This window comes from Biomphalaria glabrata, chromosome 5 (assembly GCF_947242115.1).
Source record: "Biomphalaria glabrata chromosome 5, xgBioGlab47.1, whole genome shotgun sequence".
Taxonomy (NCBI): domain Eukaryota; kingdom Metazoa; phylum Mollusca; class Gastropoda; family Planorbidae; genus Biomphalaria; species Biomphalaria glabrata.
In genome coordinates, this window is record NC_074715.1 from 38,461,972 (window position 1) to 38,489,899 (window position 27,928).

A 27,928-nucleotide genomic window follows, 5' to 3' on the forward strand; every position below is an offset into this window, starting at 1 on the left:
CGCTGGACTGTCGTTCAGATTTATCGATGGTCCCGGGTTCAAACCCTGCCCGCTCCCATATCCCCCGTCGTCCTGCGGGAGGTTTGGACTAGGAAGTAAACTATCTTCAACTTTGAAGGAACATCCGAAACATGTAAAACAAACAAACAAACATCTGCGAAGCGCAAGTTAGTAATTTTTCTTCCTCCAATGCTTACAGTATCTTCATAGCCCTCGAGAGTATTCTCCACTAGGCCTATATTATACTTTCAAGGAAGATATTGAAAGGTTTTGGTGAAAGTAGCTTAATTATTAATAGGCAGCCTTCTAGGGTATCTCATATTCTAACAGTGGTTTTAAACCAGTCCCCAATATTATTGTTGAAGTACACCACACTGGTGGCATCCTTATAGAGGTTCTGGAAAACTTAAATTATGTTTTTATTTATGTTGTACTTTTCCATCGTCGCCCAGAGTGCCCCATGCCATACTCGATCGAAAGCTTTCTTGAAATCAATAAGACATGGAAAAAGATTATCTCTTGGTGATGGAAGTAGTTTTGTCATCTGCAATAAATAATTGTTTTAAGCTTCAACTTGATCCGAGAGTGGTTGTGGGAGAAATAACAGTGTGGAATGCCTCGATTGTTGGAGCAGTTAGATCTAGTTAGTTGATCTAGATATAATTATAATAACCGCATCTCGAAGGTCGGGTGGACAATAGCCTTTCAGTTAGGGCTACACATCCACCTCTAGATCTATATAGATTAGTGACAATCAGCATTCCTTTTTCCATTGGTTTTGACTACCCACGTGATCACACTGTGCTAGATCTAGATTCTAGTTATAATTAACAGGCAACAAAATGGCGACTGGTTCAAGATCTACATCTCCTAATTTTTCTGTGCGATTCAAAGCTCGAGAAGAATTTAACAAACATAGGAGTATATATCTTATAAATTTACCACCAAGCACTGAAGGGGTAAGCATCTAGACTGCATAATATTTTAGTTTTGATCAAAATCTAAACTATAAATAGGCGCTAGGTTATAACTAGGTAGGTTGGCTGCTGGCAACTCTGAACTCAAACTCAAGTAAATAACTACTGAGTCTACTCGTATCAGTAACTGGACTGGTTACTCAACTTCGGCTTACTCACTTGTACCTGGTTGAATGAGACTTGCGGTATTAGTTTACGAGACTAGAAACGCTAAATCAGGTTTCACTTATATTTTAAGAATATGCAGAAAAAAATGCAGATTACAAATATGTAGAGTAGAGTAAAGGATGGTTGTCGGACACGCTAAGCCATTCTCCGGCCATTTTTAAGTTTCAAAATTCATAACTCCGTAATGGTCTAACCTATGAATAAACTGATGGTGTCAATGAATTCGTCATCCTTTTGTCTATAAAAATAGCTTTTTAGTAATGTATCACTACGCATAGTTTAAATTAGATCTGATGTGAAGAGGGGTAGGTTGGGTTTTCTGATGCGTAAAAGTTTTCGTCATGATTTTTGTCTCTGTAAAAGTTGTTGGCCGGTTTGGAGATTTATCGGACACTTCAAAGGAAATAGATGTCTTCTATATATTAAACATGTTATTATTAAGACATTTCATCCTTAATTTTATTATTCTGTACATTAGCGCAACGACACAAGCCATATTATCACTTTTCCCACGCTCCACGCTTTCATTCTCGGCTTGTAACTGACGTCACACCACGGCCACTACTTTGGGCCTAGCTTAGCTGGTCGCGCTAGGGGAAAAATCGCCTCTGTTGGGGGGGAGAAGAGGAGGAGTATTCTCTCTAGTCTACCTACGGGGCACTTTTTTTTTCCCCGTAGCACAGCTCCACTAGCGCAGTGCGTGCCTGTCTCACCTTAGCCTTTATGGTACCAGTCAGATAATTGCTAGTCTCCTGCTCTCTCTCTCACCTGCTTTTTTTTTTTTTTTAGAGCGTGTAATGGTATGCTTAAGAGACGTGGAAAAAAAAAGGGGGGGGGGAGAGAGACTTCATGTGACATGTAGTATACTCTCTTTTGATTTTGACAATCTCTTAGAATGTTGATGTTTCACACAATGGCCATTTAGCGCACCTGGTCGATCAATAATTGTAGGCTCGAGGTCTACAATGATATTGCTATTGTGACTTTTTTTTTTCAGCTGCCCATTGATGCCAATTTATTATTGTATACATATGTGCACCAAAGTGCTATAACATTTGTACATATTTGTTGCATATTAAATGGTTTAAATTAAATGGTTATACGTTTTGCATACACCACATTAACTTTTTTTTTATAAATATGTTACGAATTTTTTTTTTGTGAAACATGTAACAAACACACACAATAACACATACATAACTTAAATATACATTTTCTACTATATTATTTTAACAAACAACAAAATTATTCTTGTAAATGTTTAAAAAAAAAACAATAACAATTTGTTTATTTCCCCATAAGTACTGTGTCAAGTTATTTCCCTTTGATGACTAGCGTCATATGACGATATGTTTTCTTATTCAGAAAGGTAAAACTTGTTGGCCACCCCCTATTTACATGTTAAGTGGAAAAGGAGAGTCTGGGTTGTACAATTTATCTGTTTCTAGTGCCTATTTAGAAGTATTATATCTGGGTTTTAATTCGGTAATGCATCTAGGGGCTTAAAAATCGTCTTAGCTCCAGACCCTATCTCGTTCTTCCCCTTGGGAGAAAAAAAAGCTAAGTTTTACAGTAGTCTACTTTGACCCCAGATAAAATTACTTTCTCTCAATATAAAAGGGAGCTGTACGTGTCGGAAGTGTGACAAAATAGTCCATGCGCAATATTTATGCGGAAGTTGGGTAGTAAACATTCAAATAAAGAAGATTTAATAATAATACATCGAGGTGTCCGATATGCGAGACGAAACCCGGGTGGCCGACAACCATCCTTTACTCTAATTTGATTTCCTCGGGTCGGAGATAGATAGTTTTTAAAATATAGAGTAACTTACATCTATCGAACACCTTCGTTTTAAGGTACTTATCGAACACCCCATTGTATTTTAAAAAATTCTCCTTTATTTCGATGATTATGACAAAACTAGTCCATTCCTATTGTGCATCGTCCATTTCTTTATAGTTTAGTTATATTTAGTTTCATTTTCACCCGAGGATAATTTTTGTACTTATATTTAGTTAGCGAAAAAAAAACGGAAGTGTAAGTGTTAAAAATGTGCAAGTGAGGCCAATGCAAAAAAAAGTCGAAAACGCAATCTCAACTTTATCGGTCATTTTTTACTTCGCACTTCCGCTCTCATGATGACTCATCTCTTTTGTTCCATGGCAACAATGTTAGACCAAAACGACAAAAAAAAATTCATAACTTTCTAACTATTAGACATACAGTCATAATTTAAACACCATTGGAAAGTTCTTTATAAGTATTTTAATGATGTACTAACGAAAAATTGTTTTTTCAAAGATCAATTTTTTATTTCCCCTCCCTATTATATTCAAAGTGCATTGCCATTGGTAATATTGGTATAAAAATTTCACTTTTTTTGACCTCTTGGGAAGAGTGAAGTGAGTCTCGGGTTAAGGGTATTTTTTAATGCCAATGATGTTCAGCTCAACAAAACCTATATAATACGCTTCTAATTAGGCTGAGAAATATTTTCAACAATTTTCTTCAAAGTGTCCTTTGCTACCTAAACATGAAAATTGAGGTTTAAAAGGGGGTGTTCGATAATTGCAGTTTTTATATAAGCACTCAGCTTCGTAAGATATCGAACGCCATTTTAATGTTAAAAATAAACATCAAAGGGATATAACCCAAAGAACACAAAATATTTAAATTATATATTTTTTAATTGTTATTTTTAAAAATAATGTAATGCAAAGTACATATATAAATTACCCATGTGTTACAATTTGTATCAGCTATTTGTGGTTTACCGTAAATGTGCTATATTTTTCTAAATAAATAGATTTACATCGATATGCACTAATTGTACCCATTTTAAAAGCTTGATTTTATGACACATATAGTTTGATGCTATTATCATCGTTGTGCTACCATAGGTGCAAGGAATATAGAATATAACACAGGAACAATGAATTTAGAATATATCCAGTTGTGTTTTTTTTTTCAGATGCTCCATTCTATTAACTTCTGAATTATGTTTTATAAACCAATACCTAGCGCATGTGCTTGATGTGAAGAGATATTAATAAAACGAAAGGGCTAAGGGGGAGGTATAGAATGTAGATATGGTATTTTGAAATAAAAATGTCTTTGGTAGGTAAAAAAAAGGGGGGGGGGAGAGAAACAGTCCAGACACTGTATCAAGAGATCATCAATAATTGATCGACCATTAAAATGTGACGTCAGCCTCAAATACATAGTCAGTTGTGCTTCTCGATCTAGACGTGTGGCGCAGGGTCTAAAAAAATTATATAAAGTACCATATACCATAAAGTATGATAAAGCTCATAATGCGCTACAAAGACACTCCTTTGAAACATCACAAATACTCAAAATAATAACAATAACACATTTAACCACTCTCTTATTCTGCCTACACCCCCTTACCCGCGCTTTCTTCTTACGCAATTCCACTCTCCAACATTCACACTTTTTCAGTGCAAAGTAACAACGTAAATTTCAAGACTCAATCCAAACGCAGCCACCAGACTAACACACAACAAAAAAAAAATGGTCAGTGACAGCCCAACACACAGGTGTAAACCAGGCCACCAACGCAGCCCCAAAACATTGTTCAAGTAGTAAGAACAATGTTGAGGGGAAAGGGGGAGGAGCCATCATTCGAGTACCTAAGGTCAAGCCGCTAATTAGGTCACAAACACTAGGCCTGATAGATATATAGATATGTTGTTTGTGTGTGTGTGACAAATACTAAGCATGCTCTAAAATACGGTGTTTTTTTTTTGGTCAACCAGGTGGTTTAGGGAGGGCGGATCTATCTACATGTATAAGTAACACAGCTCGCAAGCTTCCATAGCTTTTCAGCACCCCCCCCCCTTCCCCGCCCAGATCGAAAAATATCTAGCACTGACTTATGGGCTGTTACATACACTGAGCGTGCTAGATCGGCGGCTAGTTACGTAGGGCCGCGTACCGTATGTTTTGTTTTTAGGTCAACCAAGTAAACTGTTGTGTCCTGCAATGACTTGGGGAGGATTACCTATTGGCTACCAAAGCTTATTAGGCTCTCCCTCAAATAGATAATATCTGGATTTAATTTATTAATGGCCTTATGTCTCAAAATAGCTTAGACCTAAATAAGTACTACGGTAATGCGTTACTGGGCTTAGCACCGTCAGTTTCTAAGCAGAGCCGATCAGTGATAGATTATAGATTCCTTCGATGTGGACCATGTGAAAATGACTAAAATCTGTCTGTCTTGACATGGCGTAAAAAGAAAATTATATAAATTTAAAAAAATATAGATTATAACACTTTTGAAACACCATACTTTTCACAAAATTTTAAGATTATAACACTTTTAAAACACCATACTTCTCATGTGTTCGATAAGTTCTTAATATGTTCGATAAGATAAAGGTAAAAAAGTGTTCGATAATTTAAGCCTTTGAAATCATCGACCTGACTCACTTTAACATCAAATATAAGTTTAACTTTGAGAAGTAATAGAATAAAACATGTCTACTTTTTAAGAAAAATGGATGAGGAGTTCATAGATATAATCAGTTTTTTTCTAGGTCTAATTTTTACGGAGATACACAAATTCAAACATAAAAAATGTCGGCGAATGAGCTTAACTTGTTCGATAAACGTAAGTTACTGTAGATCTAGAATATTTTTAAGTTTTATTTCTTATTACCATATATTGTCTTGAGACTGAGTGACTGAGTTATGAAATTTTTCTTAGTGTTACTTTGCACTGAAAATGTGAGAATGCTGGAAATGGAAAGTGAATAATCTAGGAGAAAAGGACAGGGAAGTGGGGTGTACTGTACTCTGTTAAACAGTGTTACACTCTGTAGTAAGAGTGTAAACAGTGTAAGTTACCAAGTCTAACTAAGTGTAGTACCTAGTAGTGGTAGTCACTGTAGAGAAAGTAGTACTGTAGATCATAAAGACATACTATTACCTAGAGTCTAATTGTGTCATAATTATCGTTATTATGATAATTTATTAAATTTATTAAATCCGATTTTATTATTTTTCCATTTTCGGAAGAATGCGAAAAGATTTGATTTGTTTTGAACATGCACACATCCGGTCTTTTAACACAGTTAAAGCTCTATTTTAAGAAAATCTCATGTTATCGTATCGTCTTAAAGTCTAGATCTAGGCCTAGAGTGAGTAGAGTGGTTTGAATCAGTCAAGATAGATTAATTCCAGATAAGATATATAATCTAGTTTCTTTAATTTGAATAATTTGATCTAGATTACCTAGATCTAGAGCGTATAGACTTCAATGGCTGCTTGCCAGCTTTTGAAAAGTATCTGAGTTGAGAGTAGCTCAGTAATGTCAGTATCATTAAGCCCGGCCGCTATAGATGCGCTTTTAATTTTTACTCTGTTGCTACTATGGCTCCTAGATTTTATTCTAATTTGAACCCTGCCTGCTGACTTCCATGATTTCAAATGGGATTAGATTTAGACATCTAGATCTATTATAAGCTCCAGATGATATATAATATATATACTCGTATATAGTGAGTTACTGAGTATAAGTCTAATAGAATATATAATAGTAATATATTTGATCTAGAGATCTAGATCCAAGTTATTAGATTTAAGTAGATCTAGATTATAGATAGATCTATAGTGAGAAATATATATTTTTTTTCTATATCGAACTAATAATTAATCATTACTAATGCTTTAAAAGCCCAATGTGGTAGAGATCCACTTCTTGTAAACAACTTGTATCAGCTTGAAAAAGAGTCACAAAGAAGCCTCAATGTGCAGTTTTATTGCTAAACATTCTCTTCCTCTAAGCATTGCTCCTCATCTGGTTGTTCTTGCTTGTCTTGCTTAAGATTCAGTGTCTTTCTCTCAATTTCTTCTTGCTTCTTCTTCGTTCTCATTGTTATGTTGGAGTGTTCAGATGACTAGACCAATACATGAGATGAACTGCGCAGTGGTTTCCAAATCAGGGAGCTCTCCATATAGTTTTCTTTCTATTGAGGTGTTTTGGGGCCATTGTCTTATATGGGCCTCTTGGTAAAGAGAGCAGTTTTGGAGGACATTGTCGGCATTCTCTGGTGATACTTCACATGGGCAGATTTCACTGGTTCTGTTTTTGAGCTTCCGGTACATGTGTTGTCGCATTCTGTTGTGTCCGGTCCTGAGTCGAAAGATTAGACGTTGGTCTTGTCGGGATAGCTTATAGTAAGCGCCATCTTTCTTGTGATTTGTATGAGAGCTCGTCCATTTCTCATTTATTTTATTTACAATTAATTTCTTCAAATTCTTCTGGATAGAGTGCAGAGTTTATTTGTGAGTTAGTTCTCCCACTCTTGGCGAGTGTGTCAGCCTTCTCATTTCCTTCTAGTTGTATATATGAGCTGGTATCCATTGAATAACAGTTTTTTTTCTGTTGTTGTTGAGCTTTGTAAGTGCTGTTCTGAGGTTTTTAATATAAGAGGAGTCAGAGTTTTGCAAGCTTTGGAGGGTTGTTTTCGCATCGGTTAGAAAGACAATCTGACTGTGTGGGGAACTTGGATGATTTGCTAGCATGGTAGCAGCTAGTGCTAGTGCTCGCCTTTCTGCTCTGTGACTGTCAGAGAGCTCTCTCAATTGCTTTTCAAGCATTTTTTGGTGGACTTCATGTTTAAAAAAGTTTCTCCTGTATAATATTTAATTATCAGTGGAACAAACAGAAGTGTCGCTCATACTTTTTAAGTATTGTTTGAGAGAGAAGTTGTTACAATGTCAGTAAAGCAGTTATATTATAGAATGCTCATACTGCCTGTAACCAGATATATAAAGCATCTGCAAAAAGCTTTCTCCTCTCATCTATATGTACAAACAATAGTGTCTTGCATGCACTATGTGTGCAGTAAAGCTTATGCAGTGTAATTATTATGTAATACAACATTATTTAAAGAAAATATTAAATAAAATGATTCTACATAATTTAAAAAAAATTCAGCAACTTCTTTTTTTTTAAGTTGCAGCGACAGGCCAGTTCAACAACGGGGGTGTACAAAATTTCCTAAAAGTTTTTCAAATGTCTGTTTCCATTACTGAAAAATAGAATAAATATTGCCAGGCTCATTAGCATAGACATAGCCAACCAAAAAATATAGTCTTAACCCTAGGAAGAGGTAAAGTCATCCTGGTAACATAGGGAAAAAAACAACCCTGACTTACAAATTTGAAATTCTGAAGAGGTAAAGTCATCCGGCTAACATAGGGAAAAAAAAACAACCCTGACTTACAAATTTGAAATTCTGAAGAGGTAAAGTCATCTGGGTAACATAGGGGAAAAAAACAACCCTGACTTACAAATTTGAAATTCTGAAGAGGTAAAGTCATCCGGCTAACATAGGGAAAAAAAAACAACCCTGACTTACAAATTTGAAATTCTGAAGAGGTAAAGTCATCTAGGTAACATAGGGGAAAAAAACAACCCTGACTTACAAATTTGAAATTCTTTTTTCTTACATAAAAAGACAGCTAAATGGAAAGAAATTGGGTCAGAATCATTGGAATATGGACATGCACACGCTAGTTTCATATTAAATATCAACATAAAGATGTAAAGACCACAAAAACAGCGAGTTGTACAGATTCATGTAATGTCCAGAATAAATAAATTACTGTAGATCTAGATCTATAGAAGACTATATGATTCATCCATTCATGACTTCAAAATTAACTGCATTTTTGTGTTGTTTTTATCCATATATGTTTTTACCGGTCGTTGACTTGTAGCACCAAACTGCTAGTAGACAACTAAATCATTATAGGCATAATTAATGTATTTTAACTAATAAACTTCAAATAACTTGAATAACTTCCCTTTTGTGAACAAACTAAATAACACTTTATAATTTATTTATAATATAAACAAAATCAACTTGTGATAAAATGAAATTGAATAGCTCTAGATGTAGTAGACTTTAGTACCAATATCTTAAACAAAATCTAACTCACTACATTATTGACATAACACAACCTTTCAGTCTCACGGTCTGGAACCATCTGTCCTAAGACCAAGTGACAACAATGCCACCTATTTTGCATCATTCACATCCAATAGCTAACCTCTTCCCACCATCACCATACAAACACACACACTTCATAACACTTTTCTCACGGATTCAGATTGAATGAAGGAACACAAAAGTTTGGGATGCCCTTTTTCAGAGACGCACTTCCAATTGGATAAAAAAAATGATTTTTAATTTAAAAATTATATGTGTTTATTTTTATTTATTTACTTTTTACAGAAAATAACATAATATTATTTGTAAATTAAAAAAAAAGATGTTTTGTCAATAAAATAGGCTATTTTTAATGAAAACAAATTAGTAATAGTACACGTAGTCTAGGTATGCACAGAATGGGTTATGGCATCAATGCCTTTTTTTTAAAACTAAGACAAATGAACTATCTATTCATTTTTTTTCCCTTGATAATGTACAAAAAACATTTTTGTATAGTAAGGTGTATTTTTTTAATATAACTGTCGTGACTTTGTTTATTACGATTGTCGCCTCTAGTGTTTGTTTAAATTAGTGAATTCACATTTAATTGTGTACTGACCATATTCCATGTCTTGATCTTTACTATGTGTGTAGTTATTTTCGTCATTCAGTGTAATAAAGCTTTAGATGTTAACATGGTTTTTGTTATATTAAAGTACGACAATAACAATAGAAAATATGTTTCTTACCTTCTGAAATCGAAAAGTAAATCTTGTGCGTCTCATTTTGCTTACTTCATGGAGCTCACAAATCCACAAACTCTTTATAAAATGAAAATTATGATTTTGTATGGGAATAGAATACAAACGTGTTAGAAGGAGCTAATGGATTAAATTATGTCCTTGATAGTTTTATTCATAATTTTATAAAAAAGATCTAGGAGAAAGTTATGCATTTCACATACCTCCATACTAAAAAAAGCGTTAAAATTAGGTGTGTTCAGTTTTCTGCCAGGGGGCACGGTGGCTCAGTGATTAAGTGCTTGACTTTCGAAACTGGGTACAAGGGTTCGAATCTTGGTGAAGACTGATTTTAAATTTCTGGATTTTGTGGCGTCTTTGTGTCCTCCCAACTCTAATGGTGGGTGGTCGTTGTGTTGGCCACATTACTCACTGGTTGCTGGTTATCCATTGGCCAAAGAAACAGATGATCTTAACATCATCTCCCCTTTAGATCGCAAAGTCTGAAAGGGGAACTTTACTTTAGTTTTCTGCCTAACTAGTCTAAACTTTTCATTAAAATAAAGCCATTGTATTTAATTTTTTTCCCCAAATAGGAACTTCAAGAGTTTTTGGGAGGCTTTAAAGCAAAGAAAATAAAAATCAATGATTCACTTGATTCAGGTAAGTAAAAACAAAACAAAAATTTATTAGATTGTATATTAATAAAACTGAATTTTTCTTTTTACTGTTTAAACTCATGTAAATTATTTTTGACACAAGTAAAATATTTATTTCATTTTAGAGGTTCAACGTATTAAGTGCATGACTTGTGCTTAAAAAACTTTTTCAGTGCATATTATTTTGATCGAGAAAATGAAGTTAACAAAAATGTAGAGTTACCAAAACTAACATAACGCTTTTATTTTATTATATATTCTAATTTATTTTATTTTAAAGGATAAGAATTGGCTGCAAAAGTGTAAAAAAAAATAAATAAATAAATTAGTTGATAATTTTTTTTAAAACCTTAAATTGAGCACAGAAAAAGGAAAATAAATAAATATATATATATAAATTCATTAAAGATTGATATTTTGAAAAATTTAACACTTAAATATACATTTAATCCACAAATACTGAAAAATCACTAAACTAAACACATTTTATCACTTCAGATGTCATAAAAGATGAACAAATGTACTAAGAAATTGTATTATTTACATTATTTTGTGACCAGTGAAATAGAATAAAAAAGAGAAGCCACTAACACAATGTTGCCTTTTTTTAAAAAAAAACATGTTAGTCTTGCATCCAATTTACAACCAAAACAAAAAACATCCAGAAAATAAATACAAAAAATAAATAAAAATTTAATGTTGAACATTAGAAAGTTAGTGAAATAAATATTATATGAGTTACTTTATGAGAGTAATGTTGCATTCACCAGTGCTAGCGAAGTTACTCCCTGAGATTAGTGCCGAAGTTAAAGAGTTTTTTTGTTTTTTTTATGTCAGTGGAGCATAGATAATTGACATCATTTTATTGTTCTTAACTTTCTTCATATTTAAACACATCTATTCAGTGAAATGCTTGTGTATTCTTTTCATTTCTCTTTTCATGGTCTACATCAATCACATGGATGCCTTGAAATGCTTTCTCAAATTCGCCCTATCTTCAATATTATCCTAATAGCACTTTTTCTCACTTTTGTAAAATTTACTTTTTTTTTTATATATTGTTTGGTACTTTTATCCAATGACTAAATTTAGTATTCTTTTTGAGCACTTTGTAATGTATTAAACTTTCAAAACCATTTAAAAGACACATTTCACTTTGTAATAAAAAAAAGTGTAGCTCAGTCTTGGAAGATATCTATGATAGATACTAATGCATTTAATTAAGGTCATAAAAAATTCAGCTTATTGATTTTTTTCATTTGCATTTTCTGTGTACATCACCTATAGATTCTCTTTACATGTGCATAGACATTTGTACTTCAACATACTTTTTACCATTTCAACTATCTCTGTAATATCATTATATATATTTTTTTTTTCAGCTCTTGTTGTTCTTGAAAACGGAAATCAGGTTGATGAAGCCATTGAAAAGCTAAATAATAAAGACTTTAAGGATAATACAGTTACTGTCAAACACGGGTATAGCAACCAGTTGATATGCATATCTCATATTCCTTTAACCTATACAGATGCCCAGTTCAAGGAAATGTGCCAAAAATATGGCACTGTTGAGTATAGTTATATAATGAGAGCAGAGGAAACTGGTAATTTTTCTTACTATTCTCTTTATAGTAAAAAAAAAAGTTAATAATAGTTGGTTTTTTTTTAAAGGTATTTGATTTTATAATAATTACAAAATAAATGGTCCACATATTTATGAAAATTTTTTGTGTTAAATGACTTTAAATAATTTGTTACGTTTCATAATAAAAGTGTATGTTACAGCTTTAGATGAAAAAAACCTACAGTAGAATATCAACATAATAAATAAATTGTCTAACATTTTAACTACTACAACAAATTAGATTTTAAAAAATATGCCTTGCTTATTTCTTTATTTTTATTGCATGTATTTTAATTATAAATTAAATACCTACTCAGCTTTAAGAAGAGTACACTGTGAATGTCACAGGCTCTGCTAATTTCAGATAAAATGATGACCTATATATAGATTTGGCTATATAACCAAAGATGTCTTCTTTTGATAAATTATTCATATATTATTTCACATTATAGCATATTTTAAAATTAAATGAAACTGTTTTAATCATCTTGTTCATCTTCATTTTTTTTTTAACTATTGTCTGCAGGAGATAGTAAAGGATATGGCTTTGTAGAATTTGATGTGGACATAGAACAAGCCAAACTCATCAAGTCAGAATTTGATTGGAAAAACTTAGATGGACAAATTTTGCATGCTGATTTTGTTGACGAGCATGGTCAGTCGTGGGATCGTCTTCAGTCACGATGCCTACTTATTACCAACATGCCAGATAATTTTGTTGATGTCTCTAAATTGAGGGAAATGTTTGGAGTCATAACCAGTCCAGTCTATTGTCAGGTGTGTCATTGTAATTAGTTATTTAGCTAAGATTTAGTCTCACATAGATGCAGCACTTTATAGGATAGAAAATGTATATCTACTACTTTTTAAACAACAAATACCATCATTGGCCTAATTTTAAACTACTATTCCTTAGCAGATTTCTATGTTAATTACTTCTTTTATAGCAGTTAATTCTTTATAATGTGAAAATGAACAAAATAAAATTGATCTCTAAAAATGTGATTTTTATATTTTAATCTTTGAGGCTATCACTACCACTGACCCAAGTACCATTGCAATGTCCTTGGGGAAAGGAGAGTTGTGTTATGACATGGGAGTGCAAACAGTGCAGGGGTCATTTATAAATTAACTTTTTTTTTTTAAAGGCTTGAAATAAAATTCCACTAAATAAAAATGACAAGACATACAAACCATAAAAATAGAAATGGACAGATTATATTCTTTAAATGATAGCCACTGTCCTCAGCTGAAAGCCCTTGCAGGGCAAAAGTAGTTGAATGGCTTAGAAATAGGACACAGTAGAAGGAAGTCTAGTAGTGAATTTGAGTGGTTTTGACTGTAATAATATAATGCTGAAAAGATTTAGACATAACAAAAAAAACAAATATTAACATACAAATGTAGTTTGATATTTTTTTAACTTATTATTTTTATCTTCACTTTTGAAAAAAAAACAGATTATTGCAAAGGGAGACAGGTCATTGGGCTATGGCATTGTTGAGTTTCGCACCGCTGAAGATGCAGAAAAGACTTGGTTTAAACTAAAAGATGAGAAGATTCAAGGGAAGAGCATTGTCTTAACTTTCTGTATTCCAGGAAAATCTGCAGTTGTAATAAACAATCGTATCATGTGGAAATATGTAAGAGTATTTCATTGACTCTTTAGCAGTTGAATACTACTAAACTAGAACTCATGTTTTACATATGTTTTTTTTTTTTTAATTCGTATCTGACATGAATTCTTTACTTTAGGGTGACAAATTAACAAAAAGTGCCAGTCTTCTTCCTGATCCTGTTTCTGCCAAGCCAGTCATTGCTGGAAATCCTCTTGTTCTTAGTCTCTCCAAATTAAACCCTAATTGTAAGTAGTAGCTAGAAATAAATATCATTAAATTAGTCTGTTTTTAATTATTGACAATTTTACTATCTAAAGAAAAACATTTCATCACATGACTCAGTAACTTGCAGTGATTAAAATCTATGTAGGAGGCTAAATAAGTTTTAGAATTCATATTTTATTTGTTTGATGCTCTTTTAGCTTGATATTTATCTAATTATACTATCAAAATATTTTGTACAGTAATGGATGAGTTTAGCAAAGTTTTGGGTGAGCTACAGCAAGCTTATGTCTCTCAGATGATGTCTCCTGTCAACAAGCCAGGTGATTTTTTTATTTATGTTTTAAACAATGATTTGTATTTCAATATATTTTGTACTAAATATCTTTAGTTCTATTTACTTTGGTATGAAACATTTGAACTCCTTAGTTAAGTTGTGTTTTTGTTTTTTTGTTAATATTTTGTATGTTTTGAAACTCATTGTGCCATTTGGTTTTTAAGACATTCATAGTGGTATATGAATTTTGAAGGCATAGGATTCTATGGGATTATTTGTTTTGTAGTTATTGAACAATCAGATTCTATTTATTGATTGACTGCTTTGGTTCAGAAAGTCAATAAATACTCCTATAAATATCGAAAAAACAATTATTTTTATTTCAGAAATGTTTTTAAATTGTGTTTAAGTTTCTATTTTGTTTTAAAACATTTAGTTAGCAAATATTTCATGTGTATATATTTTCTATTGTCAGTATGCTTTTAAATGATGTTATCTAGAAATACATATACCTAGATAATATTACCACATGAAATTTTAATTTCAAAGACATTGAATATCACTTTCTAATAAGACTTTCCTTGTTAAGCAAAAAATATTGATTAGGCTTGGTTTTCCTCAGAATGTGTGATAACTCTTAGTTACCTTGATATATTGATTCAGGTTTGTGACTTATTTCAGGGCCATACTGATGGGTTTGGCAGTGAGAAATATGATTTCATCTTCTGCTTACTTTCCAAGGCTCAGATATGGTAGACTTGACTCATCCAGACACTCTAGTTCAATGCCAATGCATTCTTCACAATAACATCTCTTTTCAAAAGCTTGAACACATACTCACTTTCAGTCATACACAATACAACATTTTCTGTGAGCAATTTGTAAGCATTCTATATACAGTAGTAATGTCCTAGAAGAGCTGTTGCCTACTGTCTATTTCTCGTCTGTCTTCCATGTTCTGGATGAGTAACGTGTAAAATCTTTTGTTTTCCTCTGCTTCTTTTTCTCCTCTGTCTTTCAAATTCCAGATGGAGTTCCACACCTGTATCATGCTTTGTCTCCCAGATATCCAGATGAAGAGTTTTCATCACCTTTATTTCTGCTGTCTATCTCTCGTCTATCTTCAGTTCCTCAAAAGTTTTTGTTGAAATTACTGTCCTCTTTGTGTATATATTTTTTTTATAATAGTAATGTACAATATGTGAAACTTGCTTAAGATAAAAGAAAAGATATTCACCTTTGTCATGATTTAAAGCTGAAATCCTTAAGTGTCTTTGTTGCATTTTAGTCCAGTCTTTATCTGAAAATCTTTTTTTTTTTTTAAGTCTTTCTTCCATCATTGATCATTAATATATCTTTCATAGCTTATTTCAATGTCTTTAAATAAGGAATGCAGCATTCTATAAAGCACATACCTTTTGTAATAACTAGTTTTTCAAAAAAAGTTTGTTATTGTTACCAAAGATGCATATCATTTATGTATAATTGATTAAGAGTAGCTTTTTATTTTCCATTTTCTGGTTTAGGCCTCTTAGGACCTGCCCCCTCTCTTCCACTAAGTCCCATGATGAACCCAAATATGCAGCTTGGTCTACTTGTTATGCTAGCCATTCATATCCAAGCAGCAAAAAGAGAGCAGGTATAAGTAATTCTAACATCTGTATTTCATTTTTAGCTGTTCTGAGTTGAGTACAAACTAGTTTTTTGTTTACTTTCACCATTTTTTTTTCATCAACATGTCTATGCTTATAAACTCTCTAAAATAAGATCAGAGGCATTACCATATGTAAAGCAGTTTTAGTCAAGCAGTCTGTCCTTCCAAACCAGTTTTGAAAACCCATATGTAAATATATATATGACTTTTGTGGGAATAGTACTGTCTAGCAACTTTTACAGTTGCTCCGTCACGCTGGAGTAGAGCAGTTATCCAAATATAGCCTGCCAAAATGGCTTTAAAAAGAAAACTAGGAAAAGATGATGGATATGAGTGGATGAGAAGGAGGCTGTAAGTCTTGGAGCCCAGAAACTAAATTATAATTCCTGATCCCCTGCCCACCATGGCACTTTGATGGAAATGTTTGTGAAGAGGTAATGGATAGCTAAACAGATAACATTAAAATAACCTCCTGTTGGTACTACTGCAGTACAAAGTACTGTGGGAATGAAAAAAGGCAAAATAATAAATCCATATCTTCTATCCGTTTGGCCACTTCCAATAGCTCTTAACCATTAAGCTTTATAGATATGCTGAGACCTCTTTGTTTACACTGGCTTATAAAGTTTGTCTAAGGTGGCACTTGTACCAGCAACATGAATCTATACTTCAAATCATTCACAGACAGGCAAACTTTGGTACATTACTTGCTTAGCTTTATCTAAATGCAAATTTCCATTGTACTAAATTCATAGTTTTACATTTTTTTTTATCATTGATTTTTTTTATTACTATTTTAAAATATTGTGCTACTAATATTTATTTACAGTTCACTGGGATTTTGGCTAAACAGCTGAATACATTAAGTGAGCAAGAAGGATTAACAGATGTAAGTAAAATTTACAGCTAAATATTTCTTAACCCAATAGTTCCTGTTTCCAGTACTAAAAAATCCTAACTTGTAAGCAAAATAATTAACTCTTTAAAAAAGTTCTTAATTATTATAATGCAGAAAAATTTGAAAAATTTAATAAGTTCAATATTTTTATATTTGTAGGATGCTGTACCCTAAAAAAAAGCTTTACACTTCCAGTTTTGACTGAAATATTATAGCTAAGTTAATCTTCTTATTCTGAATGAGATAGGAAGAACTCTTATGCATAAGTTTAAAAAAAAAACTTCACACTTAGAATATAGCGCAAACACTTAGGAGTTGTTAGGTTAAGGACTTAAATCACATTATCAACTGATGATAGGCTGTTGTCTGTGAACAAAAAATCTATTTTAATTAAATATTAAACAAGTTTACCTTTGGCTATAAGTAATATTTCTTTGAGCTTACCTCTACTTTTGACAAAACAAAACATGTATGTCAAACAAAATTCTCTCTGATTTAAACATTCTTTTCATTATACTCAAAAGCTTTCATTTTTGTTGTCCTTAAAACTGGGCTGCGCCTGGAAAGTCTCTTTAAAAACCAGAAACTGAATATATACAAATATTCCCAAAATTATATTAGATCTTCAAACTATATTTGTTGTACTTGTTATTCAAACCAAGCATTATCTTTACTTTTATTGTTCTTTGTATTTTAAATAAACACACTTACAAAAATTGTATCTATAGCTAAAAGGACCAAAACCTTCGATCCTTGGTGACCCATTAACAGGCCAAGCTAATGTAATACTAACAAGTTTGAAGCAACAGCTGAATCAAGTACCTGTTCTTGGAGAAGATGGAAAAGAATTAAAAGAACCTTCTTTAATTTATGACAGAATAAAGTTTATAGTCAAAAAATTTATTGCTAATGGACGCTACTTGAATCTCAGTCTTCTTAACAACCTAGGCCAGCTCCTTGTGACCATGAAACAAGTAGATGTTGGGCGTCCCAACACTGCTAGTAAGTTCTAGATTCTGAAGTACAAAGTTACTTATTTGTATTTTTCTAAATATAACTATATATAATATGCACAAATACTAAGACTTTTGGATCTGTTTAATATTAATGACAGTTATGTGAAGTGATATATACTTTATAAAATTGTGTTCTTTTTTTTTTTTTTTTGCTAGGCCTTAAAGGACAGTCTTTGTTGGGTCCAGTACCTGGGAGCTTACCACAGCCTCTTATGGGGAGTGGTAAAGGCAACTCTCTCTTAGGAGATCCGCCAAACATCGTTTCACATACTTCTCTGAACAGCTTAGGAACAGCCAATGTGAATGCATCTTTAATGCAAGCTATAGGACTAAATGTTGGTAGTGGGAGCTCAATAGGAAGTGCAGGACAAAGTTTGCTCAGTCAGATTAGTCAGGGTTTGGTTCACCAAATTGGGCAGAACCTTTTATATCAAATGTCTGTCGGACAAACTGGCCAATCTTCTGGCCGAGGTCTGTTGGGAGATGTTCCTAGTGAAGCACCTAAAGTTAAAACATTTTCTGTACCAAAGTCTTCACTTCTTGGAGAGCCACCAGCACACTTAAAAGCTGCTCATACCAGTGCACCACCTCCAATCTCTCCAACTGAGCCAAATGCTTGGAAAGGAATACCTAATAAGTATGTATTTCTTTTACTCAACATCTTTGTAACAAACTGACTTGTACAGTTACTTAAATAGGACTGTTTTCTATTTTAAAATGTCATTGTAACTTCTTTCTGGATATTCGAAACCTTTTTAAAATATGTATTGCCCTATTGTTGGGACCTACCTAAAAAAAAGTTGTGTGTGCCTAGCCATCTTTTCTTTAAAAAACAACAACTTACCTTTGAAAAGCAGAAGTACATTGTAACCCAGACTTGTATATTCAGTCAGTGTGATCATCATTAGCTTATCTTGAAAATATGTGCTTGGGTTACACTGGTAAATATTTATGTACTGTAGACCTATTCGCTAAGCTTTTTTTTCTAAATCTACAAATTTGAGGAAGAGTTACAGCAATTTTCTAAACTAATTAAGAAAAGTATACACTATAATATGATGACTGTGCTTAAGACAGTTTTCTTTGTATTGGGATTTATGTTTTGCAATTTTGTCATCCTAAAATAGAAATAGTAGGCTTGGCTTATGAACAGATATATGGTATAGCTTTATTCTTAAAGTTGCACATTTTGTGACTTTTTTTTTATTGATGTTTAAATGAGCAGCTCTGTATTATAATTCTTTTAAAAAATGGTTGATCATTTTCACATATTGTAAATAAAAAATGAATACTTAATGCATAAAAGACTGCTACATTGATTTTTGTCTGTATTGCTTTATTCTGTATGCTTTTTCCTAATGTGTTTTTTTTTCACTACAACATACAAATATTTATGTTCTACAGGAAGAAAGTTGAACAAAATTATGAAAGTTTCAATAATAGTGAAAGGTATGTTAAGTTTTAGTTACTAAAACACTGTTTGCATTCTTGAAAATATATATAAGTTAACACTAGCTATCCAAGTTTTTTATGATGATTTCCTTTCAGATGGGGCACTGGAGTGTATGAAAGTGGATATAACAACAAGGGACGTCCTGTCCAAGGATATAATGACTATTCCTATGGTGGTGATACATTCACTGTAATTACTCTATTTATATATTGACTATACAATGTAGAACATAATTTTTATTGCTTACTCTCTGCTAATAAAAAATAATCAAGGGTAAATGTTATACATATTGTTTTTGTTTTTTTAAAAAAGGATACAAATGCTGGTTATGGAAGTTATGAGACTGGAGCAGACTATTATAATAACTATCAAGCAGTAAGTCATGTTTTAATGTTCAGTGCATGAGTTGATTGTATCCATAGTGTACCTATTTACTTAACAGAAATGCTTGCTCATTTCTATTCATCCTTGATTCTATCCTTTTTTAAAACAATGCTTATTAAAAGTAACTATAAAAGTATAATTAATAATAATTACATTTTAATTGATCTCTAATTTAGAGGGGGCTTTTTGTTTTCATTGAATATAGACATTTATAGAGCAAAGAATAGCAATAATAGAGAATTCATTGTGAACTACATCTGGAGTTTTATTGAAAAAAAAAAAAAAGACTTTACTTAAATAAGCAGAATACTTTTGTCATTTAAGTTAGTACATGTATTTCAAAAGATGCAAAAAGCAAAGACTTGAGAGTTAAATATTTCAACAGTACTGTTATAATGGGCAAGTGGATTATTACTACCAGACTGACAATGGCTGTTACAGCCAGGTAACATTGTGGCTGGCAATTTTGCTTTTCATTCCTAATTTTTTTCTTTTTTTTTTCTTGCTTTTGCATATAGTACAGTCAAACCTGGAATGTGGAGCATAGGCTACTTTTGGTCCTAAGCCATGCTTGTTCCTCATAACCATGCATATCAGCGCAAATTTTCCATATAAGAAATATGACATTCATTCTGACACTACAATATTGCTACAAAAGCTTATTTATTAAAATATTTTTAAGACACTCTACTACATATGTACATTTTACACTTAGTTAGTACATATACAGATATTAGTGTATACACCTTTTCTTAGCATTGCACCTCGAAAAGAATTTATCACACTTCTGCTACCCTGAATTTATTTATTGGGAATTCTGTAGTCCAGAATTCTATGGCCCTAAACTTTTCACACTTCTAGGCCCTGAAAGTATTCATACTTCTATGTCTCTGTTTAAATGCTAATTTAGGTAGTGCTGAGCCTTTACTGTGTTTATTTAAGTAAGAATAAACACAATAAATAATCAATACATTTATAGCGGGTCACTAAGATAAAAAATTGAGACAAAATTATTACACAGCTTTGCCTAATTAGCGTCATCAGTTATGCAATGTCTATCCAATTTCTTAAATATTGGATAATTTCAGAATTATAATTTTGCTATATTTGTATAGTACTTGCAAACAAAAACTTTTGTTATTTGAGGTTTGACTGTATTTTTTTTTATTAAGTTAGATGAATTTCAAAAATAGGTCTTTTTCATTTCTGCTTCCTACTAGTAACTTTATAATCACCTAACTTAAAGGCACAAAAGAGGGGAGATTACACAATCTTACATGACATTAAAGTTGTATTTTAAAATGATTTTTTTTTTTTTTATTTTATTTTCAAAACATAATTTTTTTTTGAATGTCTTCAGTTTTTTTTTTATCCAGCTTGTTATTTGTAAACTTGATGGGAACTTGTTTATTTTCTACATTATTTTTGTGTATTCTTCTTACTCTAACAATTTATTGTGCACAGTTAAACAAAACAAAAAAGAGCCTAAGAGTAAACTACCCTTGGGTTATACACTTAGGTTTTGACTGTGACTATAAATTGTTAATTATCAGTTTACATTATATTCTAACTATTTTTAAAGAAAAGCTATTATCTGAAACTGATTGCAAAGACAGGATTCCTTTTCTAACTTTAAAGAGCTTAACTTGCAGGCAACATATATTAGTGGCTTAGAACTGTTAATAAAAAAAAAAAAATAATTATTTCATAATTTTATTTATGAGCTCTAAAAGTGAGTAACTGGGATAATTATAGCAATATTTTACTCATGAATCAGTTTGTAAATGTGAAATGTGAGTACTTACACAGCCTCAAAATATATGCTTTTAACAATAAATAAGAGAAAAAAAAAGTCAGAATGTTTAACAGAGGAAACTTTTCTAGATTAAATTTAAAGTAATTAAATCCATTTAGAAAATTACTCAAATGAAACACACACAATGTTAGAGCATCAACCATGGTATTTTTTTTACAGGAAAACACCATTCCAAAGTAATGAAAGACATTAAGTAGATATTATGAATGGTAGAACAATTGACCAAATAGTATTTACTAACATTTAGCAGACCTGCCTACCGTTACGCAAAATGCGTACTCGTTACGCAAAATCTCCCAAAAATGACCGTCAGTACGCGAATACGCATTTAACCCGTCGCGTTACGCATTTCGTATCCTTTTTTTTCCCCCTCTCTTGACTAGCTTACGAGCGGTCACGGAGGTCACGCTAAGCCGTCCTGTTGGGGGGGGGGGCAGAAAAGGTGGGAGAACACATTGTGTCCAGATCTATACGTTGATTGGTTCTTAACAGCAATTAGATTTAGTCTAGAAATGAAGAACGCGAGAGTGAGGGAGTGGCGGGTTGGTACCAGGTTGGTACCGTCAGTTAGCCGATACACCAACGTGACTTTTTTTTTTTTTTGTAAGTTCATTAGTAGAAATTAATTAGATCTATGTTGAATCCCTGATTCCCGTATTCATTTGTATAGAAAAGAATATCGAAGTGCTATCTATTCAAAACACATTGAGTGACATTGTAGATATCTAATCTAGATCTGGATTCTAGATTTAGAATCTAGATAACTTGTTATACAGGAATAGATCTATCTAGAATCTAGTCTAGCTAGTCATTACGCGGCTAAATGATAAAAAATAAATGTCATGGTTCTATTACATTTCATTACTCTACACTCTGGATCCAATTTAGTTGTAGCATGATTTAGATTGACTAGATCTAGATTGATAACATCTACTACCATCTAGTCTAGATCTAGACTAGATTCTTAGTCTTAGTATAGAATAGATCAAAGATGAAGGTAGGCCTACGAAAGTTTGGAGTAGACCTACGTTTGTAGAGGATCCACGGCATCGGCAACACTCTTGAGCCCAGATCTAGAGTAGATTATAATATTATATTCTATTGTCTATTGATCTAGATTTAGATTGTAGATCTAATCATAGCATCTAGATCTAATATTATATATATATATATATATATATATGACAAAATAGTGGATCGCTTAAGTGTTACGCATTCTGGTGCCAAAATACGCATTTTGACCATCAGCGTTACGCATTTGGACTTTTTTTTTGGTAGGCAGGTCTGATTTAGGCTTTTCATTGTGGATATAGATATTCAGATAAGCATTGCACACTATGACTCAAGTTACAGCTTTTTCATGTTTGGGTTTTACGATTTTCTTATACTTGCTAAGCTCAGTATTATAATCATTATTTATCATGAAATGATGACTATCACCTTGGTTTATTTGTTCCTCTCGTAAATATTAAATCAATATTCTCTTCAATATAAAATAATATTTTCAACTTTAGCACCTACCTACTCAGACAAAAAAAAAAGGGGAGGCTACTTTTGGCTCAGAGTAAATGCATTTTGTCATAGTATTCTTATGTCTTTTTTCAACCAATTCAATAATGCAATGAATATATATGAAGGTAACATAAGAAATATTGTATTTCTAAATTTTATTAAATTAATGATTACCCAACTTGTACTGAGAATGTTTTACATTATATTTTGTGGTTTTAGGTATATGCTTTCCAGTATTTTGTAGTTCTACATTTACTTATTGACACATTACCAGCACCAATAATGTGACTCGTTGTTTCATTTCAGTTTGGTACTAGTAATTATGGTTCAGGTGCTGGACCTTCTGGAATGACCGGCAGTGGCACTGAATATGGCATGGGACTAAGCACCAACCAGGCTTCAGGTGTGAATTTCCAGGTATCAAGTTGTAGCACTCATTGGTTGATGGCCATTAATCATTCATAGCAGTTTGACTCTAGTTATACTAACAGCATACCTGCCTACCTAAAAAAAAAGTCCAAACATGTAACAATAATGGTCCAAAGGTGTATTTTAGGACCTCACTGTTTAACATGTACCGCATCCACTATTTCATACAGTGTAAAGTTATATCATCATTAAAAATAAAAACAAATAAGATTACAATTACTAGATCTATAACATTATATTTAGATTTATCAGTCACACAAATGAATGAATATTAGAAAACAATGTAATTGAATGTTAAATCAAGAATCATCTAGATCAGATTTTTACTAGTTAGATCTAGATTTAATCTAGATCTAGATTACTACCACTAGATATCTTTACCTTCTAACCTAGATGTATCACACACTAGATCAGTGTTTCCCAAACTGTGTTCCATGGAACCCTAGTGTTTCACAAGGCCTGATTGGGTGTTCGATGAACTACTTCAATTAGTAACTAGTAGACCTAGAAGGGAATTAATCTTGAAGTACATGCAGAAAAAAAAAAATCCTGGTAACTAAATAAATTTTATAACATCACTATGAACTTTGAACCAAGAAAATAATATACAAAACCATAATAAGACCAGCAGCAATGTATGGAAGTGAGACCTGGACACTGACGAAGACATCTGAAAATTTACTTAACACTTGGGAAAGAAAAATTCTTAGGAAAATCTATGGTGCCATACATGATGAAACAGGGTGGAGGACACGCACTAACCATGAGTTATATCAATTATATGAAGACCCACCAATAGTGAACGAAATAAAAAAGAACAGACTACGTTGGGCAGGTCACCTTGAAAGAATGTCAGACAACAGAGGGGCGAAAATCGTATACAGGCAAAAACCAAAAGGCAGGCGACCCAAAGGCAGACCCCGAATGCGATGGATAGATGACGTGAAAGCAGATCTGAAGCAGCTTGGGGTTAGGGCGTGGAGACGAAAGGCCCAGGAGAGATCTGAATGGAAGGATGTGTTAAAGCAGGCCAGTAGCGCCACTGGGATGGATGGACGAACTTTGAACTGACCTAGATTCTGACTGTAATTTTATAATGATACAATAAAAAGATCAACCATTAAATGACTTGTCGTGTTTTTCTGAAACTATTTTTTTTAACTTCAGTTTCATACAAAATTTACTTGTGCAAAGCAGAATTTTCTTATGTTGCAACAAAGTCAAAATATAAAACTGGTTTAACCACAGTAGATATTAGAATTCAGCATACCATGATACTGTAGTAGTTAAAAATTATTTTTTAAGTTTTATACTTTAAATAAATGCTTAACTTAGAGTATGGTATAATTATTATTTTTTAAAAGTTAAACTAATAATTATAAAAAAAATCCATCCATTCTTAAAAAATACTCAAAGTGTTGCGATAAATTTTTCAAATGTGCAGAGTGTTCCATTAAAGTAACAAGTTTGTGAAACACTGCTCGAGATTTTATTAGATCTAGATTTACTCCTAGATCTAGACATTCAATCTAAAAAGAATTGAGTACTAATTGAAATCTGCAATCAATATTACAGTGCTATAATAGAATATTTAATGGATGTGCACATTTTATTTAATTTTTTTTTACTTTAAATTTATCACATTGTACTCAGTAAAATAAAACTATAGTGAGCTTTTTTATTCATTCAATTTTTAAACTAGAATCTCATTTCCTCCCCTCCTTTTTTTCTGGTAATTTTTAAAATTAATTTGATGATAAATTAACGTGACACTTATGTGACATTTATGTGTAGTGGAAATCTATTTCTAGTGATTTTGCATAATGGTGGGCAGGTTTATAGTAAAAGTATTCTTACATTTTCAATTTTTCAACATTCCCAAGCCAAAATGTTATCAAAAAAAGCATAGAAAACCTAAAACAAAACTTATTAGGTCTTAATTTTTTCAGTATCTACGTTTTAGTAGACAAATTGAACTTCACAGGAATGAACTGAAATTTCAAGAAGGTTGATTTACTAAAACTAACATCTTTTAATTTTATAAAAAATCCAACATACTTCATTTTATTTTAAAGAGAAATGAATAGGCAAAAAAAAAAAAAGTTAAAAGATGAAATAAAATTTGATAGAAAATGCATTTTTAAACTGACAATTGAAAAAAAAAAATGTGAAAACAATTTTTGTATTAACTTGTCAGATTTACTCTTTAATTATAAATTTAGTCTATAATTATTGAGAAATAGCAAAACTAAATACATTTTGTCACTTCAAATCTCATAAGATATTACATTATTCAGTTATTTTAGGTTGGTAATGGACTTTTTAATGTTTCCTATTTTTATATATATAACAATATGCCTTTTTTCCCCCACATTTTGAGGACTATAAATAGTTAGTATTGCTTGGTTTGCAGCTTACTATCTAAAAAACTTACAAATTCATATTTAGTTTTTAGGCTACTTTCCTATTTTGAAAAATCATCATGGGATGTATTGTTTTTAACTGCATCAGGTTTAATATTTAGTTAGACATCACATAGAACTTTAGCATCTCAAAAAGAAGTAGTCCCCCTCCCACCCAACCTAAAACTAGTGTTTGGCTCTATTTACTGCTTCATGACATGAAGTGGCTTTTTGTCCTTTACTAGCCAGTCTTTCAGTCCATTGGAATTGTAGAAATACATTTGATGTTTGAACCTGAAGACGTTGGAAGTGCTTTAACTGTAAATAACTTTATTCTCAAGAATGTCACACATTTGATCAATGATTTTTTTCCCTATAAATGAGTGTATTTTTCACCTTTTTTGTTCTCAATTTTCACATTATTCCAAAAGGTACTATATGACCTAGAAATTGTCAATGTACCATTCCTATAAATGTTTTCCATTAGTTTGACTAATCTATTAAAAGATATACATATGATCTTGGTTAATTTTAAATAATCTTATATTTTGACATTGCCTTTTTTTTTTTTTCATTCTAGGATGGTCAAACATTCGGCAAAGGCAGCAGCGGTGGCCTTGGCCAAGATAATTCAAAATTTAGTACAGATGGATATACTAGTGCTGGGATGGGAATGGGTGGGTATGGTTATGGGACTAGAGATCAACTAGGTCAAGGCTTTGATGCTTTTGGAACTCAAACAAATTCTTTTGCAGATAATGGAATGGGGGGGACTGGTCTACTAAGCAATACATCAAGCCAAGGAATATTAGGTAATGGCCCTACAGGTAGTGGAAATAGTCTATTAGGAACTGGTAGAGGCGATGGTCTATTAGGCAATGTTGGGGCCACAGGTAATCTTTCTGGAACTGGAAGCAGTGGCAATGGATTTTATGGAACTGGCAACTCATACATGGGAAGTGGCTACATGGGCAGTGGTGGTAATGTTAATAATTATGGAAATAATGTTGGATCAGGCTTGGGCTCTGGAATGATGGGATCTGGTATGGGTACTGGAATGATGGGATCTGGTATGGGTACTGGAATGATAAATACAGGAATGGGGGATAATATGGGTTCCTATAACACTAATATGGGGATGAGTTCATCAGTGAAAAGTAGTGCTAGTAGCACAAGCTTATTTGGTAGTGGCAGTAACATGCCCAACAGAACTAGTGCTATGTCAGGCAGAGATGTCACCAATGCATCCTTTTATACAGGAGCCAGCACAGGGCACTCTATGGGTCTTCTACCATCTCCTTCCAAAAATGTGAGTACTACATATATCTACATTTCACTTTTTAGTCAAGTTGGTTTAAAATTTCTACAGGTTATCTTTTTTTTAGTTTAAAGTTTTCTATATTGTTCGATTGTTTTGTGAAGTCTAAAATATTGTTTAGATATGTTTAATTCATTAATTAATTTATTAACTTTAAAAAATTGTTGTAAAATCTCCTAACTTGTACATCTGTGAGAAATTCTTTTTTTTTTTTTTTTCTGTTAGTAATTGTTACATTAATAATATTTTTTATGACAAACTATTTGGTATCTCTTTTTTTTTTAGCCGTTGACACCTATTGGACAAAAACGCAGCTACAGTCAGCTTCTTCCCAAGCCTGAAAAAAGCCCTGAAGGACTAGATTACATTGGTCAGCACTCTCAAGGCCTCGGTGGACATTATTTTGATTCCCTCAAAAAATCAAAATTATTTTAAACTTTTGAACTCTCCCTCTTAGGGTGGGGGTGCCTTCTAGTGCTCATAGTGATGCATTTAAATAAATCTCTTTTGTTAGTTTAAACCATTAAAAGAATCTTTAGCAATGCCCAAGTATTTCAGTTTTTGTATTGAAGGGCAGCTGGTATGTTTTTATGGCATTATTGACATTATGTTCAGGTGTGTAACGAGATAGTTTTCTCATTTTTGTTTTGTGAAACAATTTTAAGTCTCGTGTGTAAATAAAAGAAAACGTCTATGAATGATGGGCAGCTAAGAATATTATGTCATTGGGGAATGATGAAGTTGCATAAACAATGCTATTTTATTTTAACTCAATTTTCATTTTCACATG

The 27,928-nt window shown here is 32.3% G+C and overlaps 1 protein-coding gene across 4 annotated transcripts; it reads left to right on the forward strand.

Moving 5' to 3' along the window:
• Positions 1–822: 822 nt before the first annotated feature.
• Positions 823–27,680, forward strand: LOC106059208 (ribonucleoprotein PTB-binding 2-like). Of its 4 annotated transcripts, XM_013216773.2 has the most exons (18): positions 823–959; positions 10,452–10,518; positions 11,897–12,118; positions 12,665–12,915; positions 13,599–13,781; positions 13,894–14,002; positions 14,222–14,302; positions 15,783–15,895; positions 16,740–16,799; positions 17,537–17,810; positions 17,981–18,461; positions 19,229–19,273; positions 19,373–19,466; positions 19,590–19,652; positions 20,047–20,106; positions 23,296–23,406; positions 26,401–27,129; positions 27,424–27,680. In XM_013216773.2, exons 1-18 carry the CDS (start codon positions 843–845, stop codon positions 27,571–27,573), a joined length of 3,210 nt encoding a protein of 1,069 aa, XP_013072227.2. In that variant the 5' UTR covers positions 823–842; the 3' UTR covers positions 27,574–27,680. The 4 variants fall into 4 exon arrangements, with proteins under 4 accessions (XP_013072227.2, XP_013072233.2, XP_013072241.2 ...); XM_013216779.2 differs by lacking the exon at positions 20,047–20,106; XM_013216787.2 differs by lacking the exon at positions 27,424–27,680 and having other exon boundaries at positions 23,296–23,392; positions 26,401–26,585.
• Positions 27,681–27,928: the final 248 nt, after the last annotated feature.